This window comes from Bubalus kerabau, chromosome 9, assembly GCF_029407905.1.
Source record: "Bubalus kerabau isolate K-KA32 ecotype Philippines breed swamp buffalo chromosome 9, PCC_UOA_SB_1v2, whole genome shotgun sequence".
Taxonomy (NCBI): domain Eukaryota; kingdom Metazoa; phylum Chordata; class Mammalia; order Artiodactyla; family Bovidae; genus Bubalus; species Bubalus kerabau.
Genome location: NC_073632.1, coordinates 103743759 through 103756797, shown reverse-complemented (window position 1 = coordinate 103756797; position 13039 = coordinate 103743759). Strand labels below are relative to the sequence as shown.

Genomic DNA, 13039 nt, shown 5'->3' with positions numbered 1-13039 from the left:
AAAAGACCTGGGGAGAAATCAATCCTGCTGACACCTTCATCTCGGACTTTGAGCTGCTAGAACTGTGAGGAAATAAATATCTACTGTTTAAGATAACCAGTCTCTGATATTTTGTTATGGCATCCCTACCAAACTCATACGGATTATATGCCTGACTCTCTGCTTACATTGCTTATTGTCTTTCTTTCCCACTCTAATGGCAGAAAATGAAAAGAAACAAAAGAACCTCTTGATGAGGGTGAAAGAAGAGAGTAAAAAAGCTGGCTTGAAACTCTACATTCAAAAAACTAAGATCATGGCATCCGGTCCCATCACTTCATCAAAAATAGATGGGGGAAAAAATGGAAGCAGTGACAGATTTTCTTTTCTTGGGCTCCAAAATCACTGTGGACAATGAATGCAGCCATTCATTAATTAAAAGACACTTGCTCCTTGGAAGGAAAGCTATGACAAACCTAGACAGCATGTTAAAAAGCTAAGCCATCGACATCACTTTGCTGACAAAGAGTCATATATTCAAAGCTATGGTTTTCCCAGTAGTCTTGTACAGATGTGAGAGTTGGACCATAAAGAAGGCTTGAACACTGAAGAACTGACGCTTTTGAGTTGTGGTGTTGGAGCAGACTTTTGAGAGTGCCCTGGACAGCGAGGGGATCAAATCAGTCAATGCTAAAGGAAATCAACCCTGAATATTCATCAGAAGGACCAATGCTAAAGCTGAAGCTCCAATACCCTGGCCACCTGATGCAAAGAGCCAATGAATTGGAAAAGACTCTGATGTTGGGAAAAGTTGAAGGTAAAAGGAGAAGGGGGCAGCAGAGGATGAGATGGTTAGATAACATCACTAACTCAATGGACATGAATCTGAGCAAACTCTGGGATATAGTAAAGGACAGAGGAGCCTAGAGTGCTGCAGTCCATAGGGTGGCAAAGAGTCAGACACTACTTAGCAACCGAACAACAATTACTGTCTTTCTTTCCCACTAGAATATAGTCTTAAGGCAAACCCTTGTCAATCTTATTCACTATTATATCTTTAGCACCCAGAATTGTGCCTAGAAAACCACAGGCACTGAATGAATTAATTACATATCTAAAGTCCTATTTTTAAGTAAAGACAATGAGGTCAAGATAGATTTCCAGCCAGCAAAGAGGCCTTCTGAAATCTGAACAGAAGCCACAGTTTCCAGCAGAATAAAAGAATGGATTTTCCTCTAGTTTCAAATAAACACTGGAAGAACGTGAGGTATTACAGATCAAAACACGAGAGCCAACCCTTGGGGCCTCTCACCAGATGCAGATGCTAATATCTGCATTTCTAGGACAAATTCCTTCCTTTGTTGTTGTTGGGTTTCTTGGGTGTTTGTTTTTTTATTTTTGCATTTAAAGACTGTATTTTATTAAATCAAAATAGACTGTACATGCATTTGAGGAAAAAAGTATTGTATATAAGTGCAAGACACTATTCATTCTACCATGTTTGATGTGCAAATCAAAAATAGTACTTCCTTTGTTTAATGGGATTATCATATATTAACCATTCCTCAATAGCATAGCATATTTACCAGGCCTTATTTCAAAAGGTACAGATGCAAAGTTGGTCACTTATTGATAATTTCTCACAAATTATTTTTATTATTTTCATTAACAATGAAATGTCTTTTTTTTTTTCTGGAGCTAAATCTATTCATTCTGGATATGCATTTTATTAAAGTTCTGCTTTACATCGTACACTGCAAAATTTCTTCCAGGATCTTTCTTAGCACCATGTATGACAAATACAGTGTTATATATTATAGCAGAGCATTCTTTGGCATCAAGAACCCACAGAGGCTCCTGCAGAGACAGGTTAAAGGATCTCACAGTCATAAATCCAGTAGTGAACTGGGCTGTGATTCTCAGTTCCCAGGGTTTCTATACCACACGCTTACTCAGAAAGGACACACACACACACAAGCCTGTTTCTATTAAAGATGGCATAAGAAATGAACTACTTAAGAAAAAATATTACTCATTCTAAAACTGCCATTCAAAAACTTCATCAGGAAGATGATTAAAAATAAAATGGTTATTTAAAAGACAAAGTATAAGGCTTAAAGGCACAATATATCTGTCAGTAAAAGGTGTGAATGTTTACATGTATGTCTGTAGGAGTAGACAACCTCTGAAATAAACACCCTTCCTATTTTGCACATTTTCTAGATGTACTACCTTCTGGACTCTTTCACTGTTCATGTCTTCCAAAGTTTGATCCTTGGCTTTACTCTTGTCTCTCCTAATTCTCAGCCTCTCATCACTCTTCCTACTTCAACTCTCACTCTTCAGCATGGCTCCTAACCCATGCCTACCTCTTGCCCTCATCACCAATCACCCATAAGACAGGTCCATTACATTAAGTCCAGCATATTTGAACAAGAACACATCACCTTTCCTAAAATTCAGTTTCCTTTTCAGGCTGTTTTGTTCTTCCAGTCCCTATTTTTATAAAATGGTCTTTGAAAACTGCCTACACCCATCAAATCTGATCTGGGAGGCAGATTATGGTCACTGGTTTCAACATACTCACCTTCCTCTCAATAATAATACCAGATTGGTGTATTTAAAAACACCACGCCTTGCCACATTGCCTTTAGGATATGTACTCAACCACACTCTGAAATAACTGCTTTCATTTTGCATTACTGTTTAATCATTAATTAAACATATTCAAGAGACACAACAAGAAACGTCAACTCTTCTCTCAACAAGTAGAACGATACGGTCAGACAACATCCACATCCAAATGATAAAACACAGATGAATACAAATATGGAGCAGAGATGGGAGGCAGATCATCGAACGGATCACAAAGTATCCCGTGCATCAGAAAGGAGAGAAAGCCTGGATGCAGCACATTAGCCAATAAAGCCACTGTTTGGTGGGCTCCATTCATTTCTGCATCCACACACAGAAGAGCTGTAAATATCCTCATCGGGCCAGGACTGCCATCTCAACCACCATATTTGCCTGTTAACAGAGCAACAGCATCCCCGGATGTAGACAAGGACATACCCCCACACCAGAACATGAAAGAGCCGTGAGGAATGAGCAATACTGGCTGCAGTCTGGTCCATCCAGTGCAGTGCAGATCGACCAAAACGTGCGGCGTGTGTGTTAGTTTAGCGATGGGAACTAAATGAGGGTTTGTGAGCACATGTGTGTGACAGAAGCACAGCCCTCTTTCGAGATGGTGCTTCAGTGAAGACATGAACCGAATGAGCAAGTAGTACCTGTGACGGTTTCATTAAATGGTCCTGGACCCTTAATGGGAAAACCATCAATCTTGATCCATTCACCTCCTAAATTAGGAAAACGCAACTTGATCGTTAGAAAGGAGGACTACTTGATTTTCCACACTTCACTGCATCCCTCAATGTACATTTCAATGGTCTTCTCAACAATCTTCCAAAGGATCTGCTCAGGCCATGCAAGTGACCTGACCCCTAAACTGTATGGACAACACATATTTTTGGTCTTTTATACATGGTTAACTGTAGTGAGTACCCCCAAACTTAAGACAAAGCGCTAGTAACCTATATCAAAAGTACTTTAGAAGAAGGGATAAATTTCTCCTAGTTTTCAATCTTTCAGCTTGCTATACAGGTCGAAAAATTTCTTGTTCAGGAACTCCTTAATGATTTCTAGATTTGCATTGACCTGAAGAAGCAAAGAATTTCCCAGTCTAAGTCACAAAAACATAGCCTCCAATTCTAAGGTAAGACTTACCAGGCAGGCTCTCCGCTCTGTAAACGGGACGGCTCACTCCATTGCTGTTTTCTGCAGTAACCAGCACAAAGTACACTACCCCCGGTTCTGAAACACACGGTTCATGTCAAGCCACCGTTTCACATCTCCAAGAACGACAGTTTAAGTCACTGTCTTCCTCATACCAGTTATAACCAAATATAAAAATCTGAATTAAGAGACCGGTCTAACTTCTCTCTTTTCTTTAATCAAAATCGCTAACATTGGTCTCAGGCAATTGAAGCACATCTGACCAAAAGAACACAAAATTTATTTAGTACAAAGAACATGACATGTGTAATAAACCTGGATTCATGAGCAATCAACAAAAATAAGCTTTTGAGTTTTTTTTAACATGAAATCAATGTAGGAAACAGACACACACTGTCCACTAAATGTTTTAACCTACAGTGTTAGTAATGACAAAGAAAACTTCCCAACCTCCAAAAAAATTGTAAGAACATTTCCATGTAACTCAAGAAATTTAGCACATGGGTAATCTACATTGCAATAAGTAGAACCTCATAAAATTTTCTTCTTTTCACAATAAAATATTTCCCTTACTATGTGTGCAGGTTTTCTTTGACTATTTCAACAAAAATAGTCAAAAGATCTAGAAAAAACATTTCCCGAGACCTTGGAAATGCTATCCCTGAAATAATTGGACTACACTTTTTGACATGCATCTAGGGATCAAGGTTACATAATGAAGGTCTCTAGCTGATATCCTGAAATTGCTGGGATGCAAAAGAAAACCCAGACACCATGTTACAAAGCAAGGGTACCTTGACCCTACAGTTTTGAAAAGCAAAACTCTGGTAGCGCCCGTTTTCCTCAAAATGAATTATTATCATGTGAAAGATAAGCAAAGGTGCCACTTCCTTTAAGAGATGAAAGCTAGTGGGCATTTGAGGGGATAAAGGGCTGGAGAGGTAAGAGTTCTGTCAAAGGCAATAATGATCATTGCATTTCTCCCAGTGAGGAACATTCCTTTCACAAAACTTCAGTTCTCAAGCCAGGGGTCCAGGACCAGTGACACATCTGGGACCCCTACTGGGCTCAAGACTGGTCTGCCTTTTATCTGACCATGGTGGGACCTGGTGGCATTTAAGGTTTGGCACGACCTGCTGGACCAACTGGGAAATGCTGTAGGTTTGGACAAAAAGCAAAACCAGGCATCGCCAGCACTTTCTCTCTTCATTCTGAGCTTATTCGTATTTCAAAGAAATTTCATCCAAATGTCTCTGTTTCGCTTCAGAAAACTTCTGATTTTCATCAGGAAGTTGCCGGGGGCAGGGTGCAAGGGAGGGGTGGGGATACTCTTGGTTTTCAGTGAGTTCTAGGGCTTTATTTTTGCATGTTTTTCTTCTCTGCAGTCAACCTCACAACCCAAGGGGTGAGCAAGAAACTGGGACCCTGCTCATGCCTTTGTGGGATAGAATCTCCATTTAACATCACAGTCGGATTCTGGGGCCCTAGTGATATGGAGGAGATTCAGAGAAATGTATGTTTATGGAGCCATGAAGACAGGAAAGAGCCATGAGTTGGTTTTAATCCACTGAGGGAAAGCAGCAGAATGCTAACGTGGCCAGGGGGACCTGGTTATCACAGGTGCTGACTTCTATGACTTCTGTAGGATCCATCTTAAGGTTGGACCACGGGATGGCTGTAGAATAAATGGGGTCTCAGGCCAGGGGGACTGAGAAAGGGGAATACAGAGGATCCACTGGAGGTAGCTCAAAGTTTAAGTTCAAAACCACCTACACCTGCACTGATACAACAATATATTTAGGTAAAATGTTAAATACTCCAAACTTTCAGAAGCAAATTTAACGGGGAGAAATGTTATATCTCTGAATCAGATGTGGCAAAACAAGACACACCATACACCCCTACAGGGACACATTGTTTAACTAATTCCTAATTATAAACTGGTTTATAAATTAGAAATCTCAAGGTCAGACTACAAACTTGTCCACTAGTCAAGTTTCTATGATCTAAAAAAGAATCAATGTATATTCCAAAAGCACATCCAGAAACTAAGAATTGTTTCCTACATCAATTTGGAGAAAGATCCAGGAATTCAAATGCAGGATGGGAAGCCCATGAGCAAGATGAAGGCTGTTGTTTAACAGGCTCTTAACCTTGGCTACCCAAGAACCAAAGAACCACTGGGTGCCATTTTTGTCTCCCAAATAGTCAGCATGAGAACGGAAGGAGAATGGAAGTGGACAGTTAGTTCTGACTGGGAACAAGACAGAGGGTCACTTACCCACATCCTCAATAAGGAAGGAGTGCGTCTCCGCATTCACCTTGATGTATTTAAGACTTTTCAGTGACTTCCCATAGGCAATGTTGTAATGCTCCACGGATCTATTGGTAGCATCTTTGGGTGGGTCCCATGTGACTTTCAGGCCCATTTTAGTGGACAGCAGTTTCACGTGCCTTGGCTTCAGTGGGTGGTCAGCTATGCAAACAGCGCAACTATCAACTTATGAGAAGGGCAGACTGGGAAAACGTATGTTTTTCCAATGTTCTCTGACATGGTTAGTGAAAGAGCAAACGACTTTCCATCTGTCTGATCCTAAAGACTTTAAGTACCGTCATGTTTGGACATCATTATAGTATGACAGCAAAACAAACATACCAAACCCGCAACCTTTTATGTATTTCAGAGAACTGTGAGTGGTAAATTTAAACCCAAAGTGAAACAAATCAAAATAAACTCTAGGCATTCCCCAGCTTGATTGTGTTGCCTTGCTAGGACAAGATTAACAAAATAGTAATCTGACATATTCTCCAGAAGCATTCGTATATTAAATAAATTCTCAGGATTTGTCATGGTACAGCTGGACAATCTTTAAAGCCACGCTGAGAAGAACAACATAAAACTCTCATGATCAGAAAGGGGGATAAGAGAATCAGTCATTTCCACAAAGAAAACAAATCAAGGTCAACATCTTGAAAGACAGGCAAATCTCTGGTTTTAGCTGCAGGTCGCTAATTTAAATGTTTCCATATTTCATCCCAGAAGAAGACAGAAAAATTATCAAGAAGCACAACATTTTTATCTTCATTGATGAAGTTCCAAAACAGTGTTCTTGGTTTTCCAAACTAACCAAAATGAAACATAATGTTTTGTCAAACACAATCTCTCAGCTCATAATATAACTGATACCACAATGCAACATGATATAAATAGATGCTAAATATTCACACAGCAGTCAACGTAGGGGCAAACCTGGATCTGAAACTGATTATTCACCAATGCAAGGCATTCTCAGCTGGCAAAAAAGGTAACCTAAAAAACCCAGAAACATTTAAACTTCAGAACACTTAGAAAAATGAATTTAGACTCTCATAGAAACGAGGGAAAGGAGAATGTTTCATGACAACACATAGATTGGTTAGTATGTGATTTTTAACACTAATGAAGATTCTGAACAAAATAAGTATAGCTGATGCTAACATACATCACTTATTCTTCCCAAAATTACCCCACTGCCTTAGGAGGAAAATGATAAGAAAAAGAGAGAACTTCTGGGATCCCACTAAAGAAATTCAAGGAATGAAAAAATAGAGTATGAATATCATAATTTTTGAGGCACTAGAGAAAGAGTGTCCACTTTGGAGACAAAAACGCAATGTCAGAGGACAGACACAGAGCAACCCCCAGAAAGCATTTCTTCCCCAACATCAGAGGTGAGGGTCCTGTAAACATGAGACGGGAGACATCAAGGACAAAAAGCTTAATGCCATCAGGGAAATTCTGAGTTGAGGAGACAGTAAAGACAGCCCACTAGCAAGCATCTGGATATTTAAAATTAGCAGTCATGGCGACTCTGCCTTAATTCTCATGAACCCTTCCTCACCTGCAAGGAACTTTGCAGGATTTTCTTGGCTGGAGGACAGGGGTTCCCTTTCCTCCGTTTCCTTTATTTCTCCCAAGGCTTCACTTTGAAAACCTCCCCACTTTTCTGCCATGGTTTTGACCTTCTGTAGCTGCAGTCCCCGTTTCCTGCCATAGCAAAAATCACTCCCAAGAATCCTGTTCTTCACCCTGACCAAAATATCATGGAAACAAAGCAAGGACCCTAACACCTCGAAATGGTTGGGTGACTCTCCTAAGGGAGAAAACAAATGAATGAATACGTGAACAACGCTTTTCTTTACAGTTCAGTTCTAACCCTCCCTTCAGGAAAGTTCGATCCTGGACAGATAGTCTCTAACGTGAGATTTGTAAAGCCCTAACACCATCATGTTTTCCGCTGTGCACGAGTGATTCAATCCATACACACTGACCTTGGTCTGAAGATGATTCCCGTTCATTACCAACATCCGAAAGGAGGAACAATCCATAAATACACTCGCTGTTCTTTCCTGCTCTGCCTCACCTCTGTCCTTGAACACGGCATGGAATCATTTCTAAGTCATATGAGAATCGCGGTCAAATGGTGCATCCGCCCAGGGTAAGGGGGACATTGAGAACCTCAAGGAGCTCCAATAAGATAACGAAAGTGAAGAACAAGAGGCAAATCCCCCTGGGTCATCAAAACCAAATGCACACCACTGCATTCCGCTTACCCATCAGTTTCCAAGTGTGTTCGTGCAAGTTTGTTTGTTCTCCTCCTGCCAGTGATCAAGTACCATCAGTGTGTCTCAACACAATAACTGTCAGCATTTGTACACCAGGAAAAAAAACAAACCATCTGGTGTGAACCAACTCTAAAGTATAAAAATGGGAGAGGGAAATGGACAAGAAAAGGGAGCTTATTGAGTGCCTACCACCCACCACCTCTGCCTGAAACTCACACTGCATGAGATGCTCTTAACACACAACAATGCAGGAGGTGCTGTTTACTCCCTCCATATGGCAGATGAAGACAGCAAGCAAGGCCTGGAACAGAGAGGTTAGGAGAACTGTCCAGAGTCACATAGCCGTACACGGGTAGAACCAAATGCAAATCCTGCTGTGTCCAACTGCAATGCCCGGCTCTTCCCACAGCTCACGGATCTTGGACTCTGTCCCTGCTCATAAATGATCAATGACCACATCAATGAAAAATTGATTTAGGAAGCCATTAGTATCCTAAAACCAATCGTGAGGGCTCCAGCTGGGTTTACCCTTTCCTCCACCACCTACCCCACCTTCCCATGCCATTTTCCCCTTGGAGGGGCACTCTGCCTTCACCCACAGTCACTTCACCTCCAGCTGTCTGTCCTAGTAGGTTCCTCTCTATGGAAGGAATGGAGTAAGTGAATGATATTCACATTTGTATAACAAAATCTTGAGCCAAAGTAGTGAAGTGGAAGTGTTAGTCACTCAGTCATGTCTAACTGTTTGCAACCCCATGGACTGTAGCCCACCAGGCTCCTCTGTCCATGGAATTCTCCAGGCAAGAATACTAGGATGGGTTGCCAGTTCCTTCTCTAAGGGATCTTCCCGACCGAGGGATTGAACCCTGGTCTCCTGAATTGTAGGCAGACTCTTTACCATCTGAACCACCAGGGAAGCCCTTGGGTCAAAGTAACAACTTTCTAATAGTGACATTTTAGGACTTAGAGTTAACTAATGAAGGTTGTTTCTAAAACACAAAGGCCTTTAGGGGATCCTGAAATCATCCCTTAGGATCAACTGCCTTATAAAATCGGTCCTGAATTTAAAGTTCTCCAAACACCTTAGGCCAAAACCCCTCCCCCACACCACCCCCAACACACACGAATCAGGCCAATTACACACAATACTACCGTGACTTAATTAAGGGACATTATCATTCCCTGGATTCTCATCAACTTTGACCTTTAAAATTGATGTCATTGCTGATGCTGCCTGGTCAACAGCACCCATGCCTCACTCAGAAAAGTTTGGACGAAAAGAAGAACTGGAAGGATGGGTAAAAGGAAATCTGTGGTTACTCCAGGCCACTCCTCACTACATGCCTTAGCTCTGCGGGAATCCATCAAAGCAGCCTCTAATTGAGGAAGAACGGCTCTAGGCAGGTGCAGATCAACATGCATGAACCTGGGCTACTCGACAGAAGACTTATTCTTGGGACTAGAAACACAGCGATGCGTTCTATTCCTGATCACCATTTGGTAGGTCTCATGACTTCATTCCTTAAATGAAACGTAGGAAGTGTGAAGCGGGTTTCAGGGTCTGCAGACTGCATTCTGAGTTCTGTGTTTCCAGAGTACCATTCTGGTAGCATAAGGCAAGGACATGACAGAGTGATTTCTTACTTATTTGTAAGTGTTCATAGACCATCCTCACTGCTAGATAAATGAAGCACAGAACCCTCTTGGAACAGTTTTCAGGAATCTCATCTGATTAAGGTAAGGAGGGGTATACTCTTTAAAGCCATGTATCCCATGAACTACTTCTCCAAAGAGAAAAAGGACAAGCCCAAAGTCAACACGATAGGAATTACATGGCTCGATAGAGGGGACATTGGGAGGTGACCTCACAAGGCGTGCACGACCCACAAGGGCCGTGACAAGCTGTTTTCTCATCTCCGTAGAAAGCAAAATGTGGAAGTGAGTTCAAGCTGCAGCCGCCAGGATTTTAGATTAAGTACAAAGAATTTCCTGTCCGTGTCCTTCCCCATCTCCCCTCAGTCAAGGCTGTCTTTGAAGGGAGACAGATGGTAAGGTGCTCAAGACAGAAGCAGCAGCCAGCAGCGTCTGCTGTGACTCAAGCAACCGCATACCACAGCAGACTCAGTCCACAGTTCATACCAGTAAACCCCATCCAGAGTCAAGAATGTTTTACCAGGTACTAAGTGGCAAAATGGTATTTTGATGACATTTCAGGTACCTGGTCATTGCCAAGCTAGACATGTCAGTGCTATGGCTCCCCTGAGGCCCCTGTTGATCTGTTTGAGAATGAAAAATAAGGGACCGTTGGCGCCCAGAGTTCTCACTTCAGTCTAGGCTCCAAACTCCAGCTCTCATTCAAGAGGGCCCTGGAGGCCAATTCGGTCGAAGGGCCAAAGTATGGATCCACATCTGTTCAAGGATGGTTCCAAGATTCCAAGGGCTCCTCCATGTCAATCCTTGGAGAGTCCACAAAGCGGCTTCAAGGGATTCTCCAGGGCTGACAAAAGCCCTCAAGAAGGCTGAGTTCAGAGCTAGGTACCTGGGGCCATGTGCAGGGCTCATTTATCACAGTGGACAGGGCGCCATCCCCACCTCCCCACTCTGGCACGTATCTGGGCGTCAGATACTGACCACATACTCAGTACTCACATAAATGACTGATGGACTGACAAAAAGACATTCAGGTTGGACGAATGAGGTCAACCAAGAGTCCCCCCGAGGACCAGGAAGGAGCAAGTAAGTGGAGACATATGAAGGAATGTACACGCTACACAAGGGCACAATTTAGTTTCTGGCACCTGCTGACAAAAGGGAATTCAGGATCCAGATTGTCCAATATTCTGGAGGTTTTTCTAAGAAGCTAGAAATCCTGGATTTTATGTGAAATTTCTCCATTTTATACTAGCTCAGTTAAGTGTAAAAAAAAACCACTATGTGAAGAAGCACATATACACCCACACAACCGCACACACACAGCCCCCCCAGCTGGCCAGACTCAGTCCATTGGCCACCAGTTGATGACCTCTACCTTAACTCCAGGAGCAACCATTTATTTGCTGATCCTGACAACTTCCCAATGTCCTGTTTCAATTCTGAGACTCCTGTAGGAGTCTGGATCCATCCAAAAGAGCTCTAGGTCAAGATGAAGGCTAAAGTCTAGAGAAGAACCAGGACTAACCCAGACCCTGAAGGCTTAAGGTACAGATCTGCTCAAGGACTCATCTCCCACCTCCAAAATTCCCTCTCTCCCCCAAGAGACCCAGTGGCTGTGAAAAAAAAACTGGCCTGGGCTCCAAGGAAGTAGAGAAGATCCATCTGGATCTGGGGAGGGGAATGTAAGGTGTTCCCTAGGCTTCAGTTACTTGTACAACCAATAACTTCCACAGGCTCAGCTCCCAACTAACCATCCCAGACCAAGTCTCCACTGCCTATTTGAGAGGTGCATGTGAATTCCAAACTGAACACATTCAAGATTCTTGGTTCAGACACACCACCCATCCTTCAGGGTACAGGCCTATCCACAAGGGCTGGAAATAAAGGTTTCTAGAAAGAGAGCTCTACCAAGGGCAATTTCTCAGAATAAGAGAAGGAAAGCTCAGAATCCATTAATACAATGAATCAAGGGTAAGACTGATCCAAAAGTGGTACAATTCATGGAGAAATGCTTAAGACTATGATTCAGAATAGTAAGTGAATCTTTCTGGATCCAGAGTGTTGTTTTTGTTTGTTTGTTTTACCTAAAAAAAAAATTACACAATTACTTGGTTATATTCTTCAGACAAGCAAAAAGAGATAGGAAGGTAGATGGATGGAAGATGTGAGGAAGAAGTTGTGAAGCCCCCCAATGACATAGCTTCCCAACTTGATGGATTTTAGCCAAATCTGCTACACCAAAGTGTTGGCGCACAGAGCTCAACAAACATCAGAGGAATAAATGAAAACTCTAAGCTGGATTTACAGCCAACCTGCCATCTATAAACAAAACAGTAGCTGACAAGCATGCTCTAATTCTTCATTTCTGTGACAGCGCTGGATGGAGCTGCCACTCACAGAATCATCATCAACAATGAGGCTATACCCCACAGCCGAGGTAGAAAATCCAACTGGTAAAACGTTGAATAGGTAGAACCCAGTATGTTCTGAGGCAGTAATACTTACTGAGAGAAATGACTCAGACAATAGCAGTTTGATTTGACTTGAAAATCAAATCTGAAAAATCTATTTGGTTCTCAAAACTCACGATATATACTACACAATTTATAGATTGATGTTAAATAGCCACAGTGGACAATGATGAAAATATCAATGATTGGACAGTGATGAAAAAGGACCTATATGTTTCTCCTCAGCTGATAAGTTACAAATCATGCATAATTTTTATCTCATCTGATTAAATGTATACAGGAGCTTTCCCTGGATTTGAAGGATGAGGGACAAAAGTGGTCCTTATGAACATCTGAGTTCAATCAATTTAAGAAAGTAGATATTGTTGTTTAGTTATTAAGTAGTATCTGACTCTTTGCGACCACATGGACCATAGCCCACCAGGCTCCTCTGTCCATGAGATTTCCCAGGCAAGAATACTGGAGTGGGTTGCCATTTCCTTCTCCAAGGGATCTTCCCAACCCCTGGGATCAAATCCACATCTCCAGCATTGGCA

The 13039-nt window shown here is 42.0% G+C and overlaps 1 protein-coding gene across 1 annotated transcript in view; it reads right to left on the bottom strand.

Annotated features, from left to right (window-relative positions):
• The window catches only part of FNDC1 (fibronectin type III domain containing 1), a 113892-nt gene that overhangs the window by 79383 nt on the left and 21470 nt on the right, over nt 1–13039 (bottom strand). The window contains exons 2-4 of the mRNA XM_055536128.1: nt 6056–6250; nt 3766–3852; nt 3270–3338 (exon numbers count right to left, since the gene is read on the bottom strand). Coding sequence (XP_055392103.1) covers nt 3270–3338; nt 3766–3852; nt 6056–6250 — 351 coding nt within the window. The remainder of the gene's footprint in view (nt 1–3269; nt 3339–3765; nt 3853–6055; nt 6251–13039) is intronic.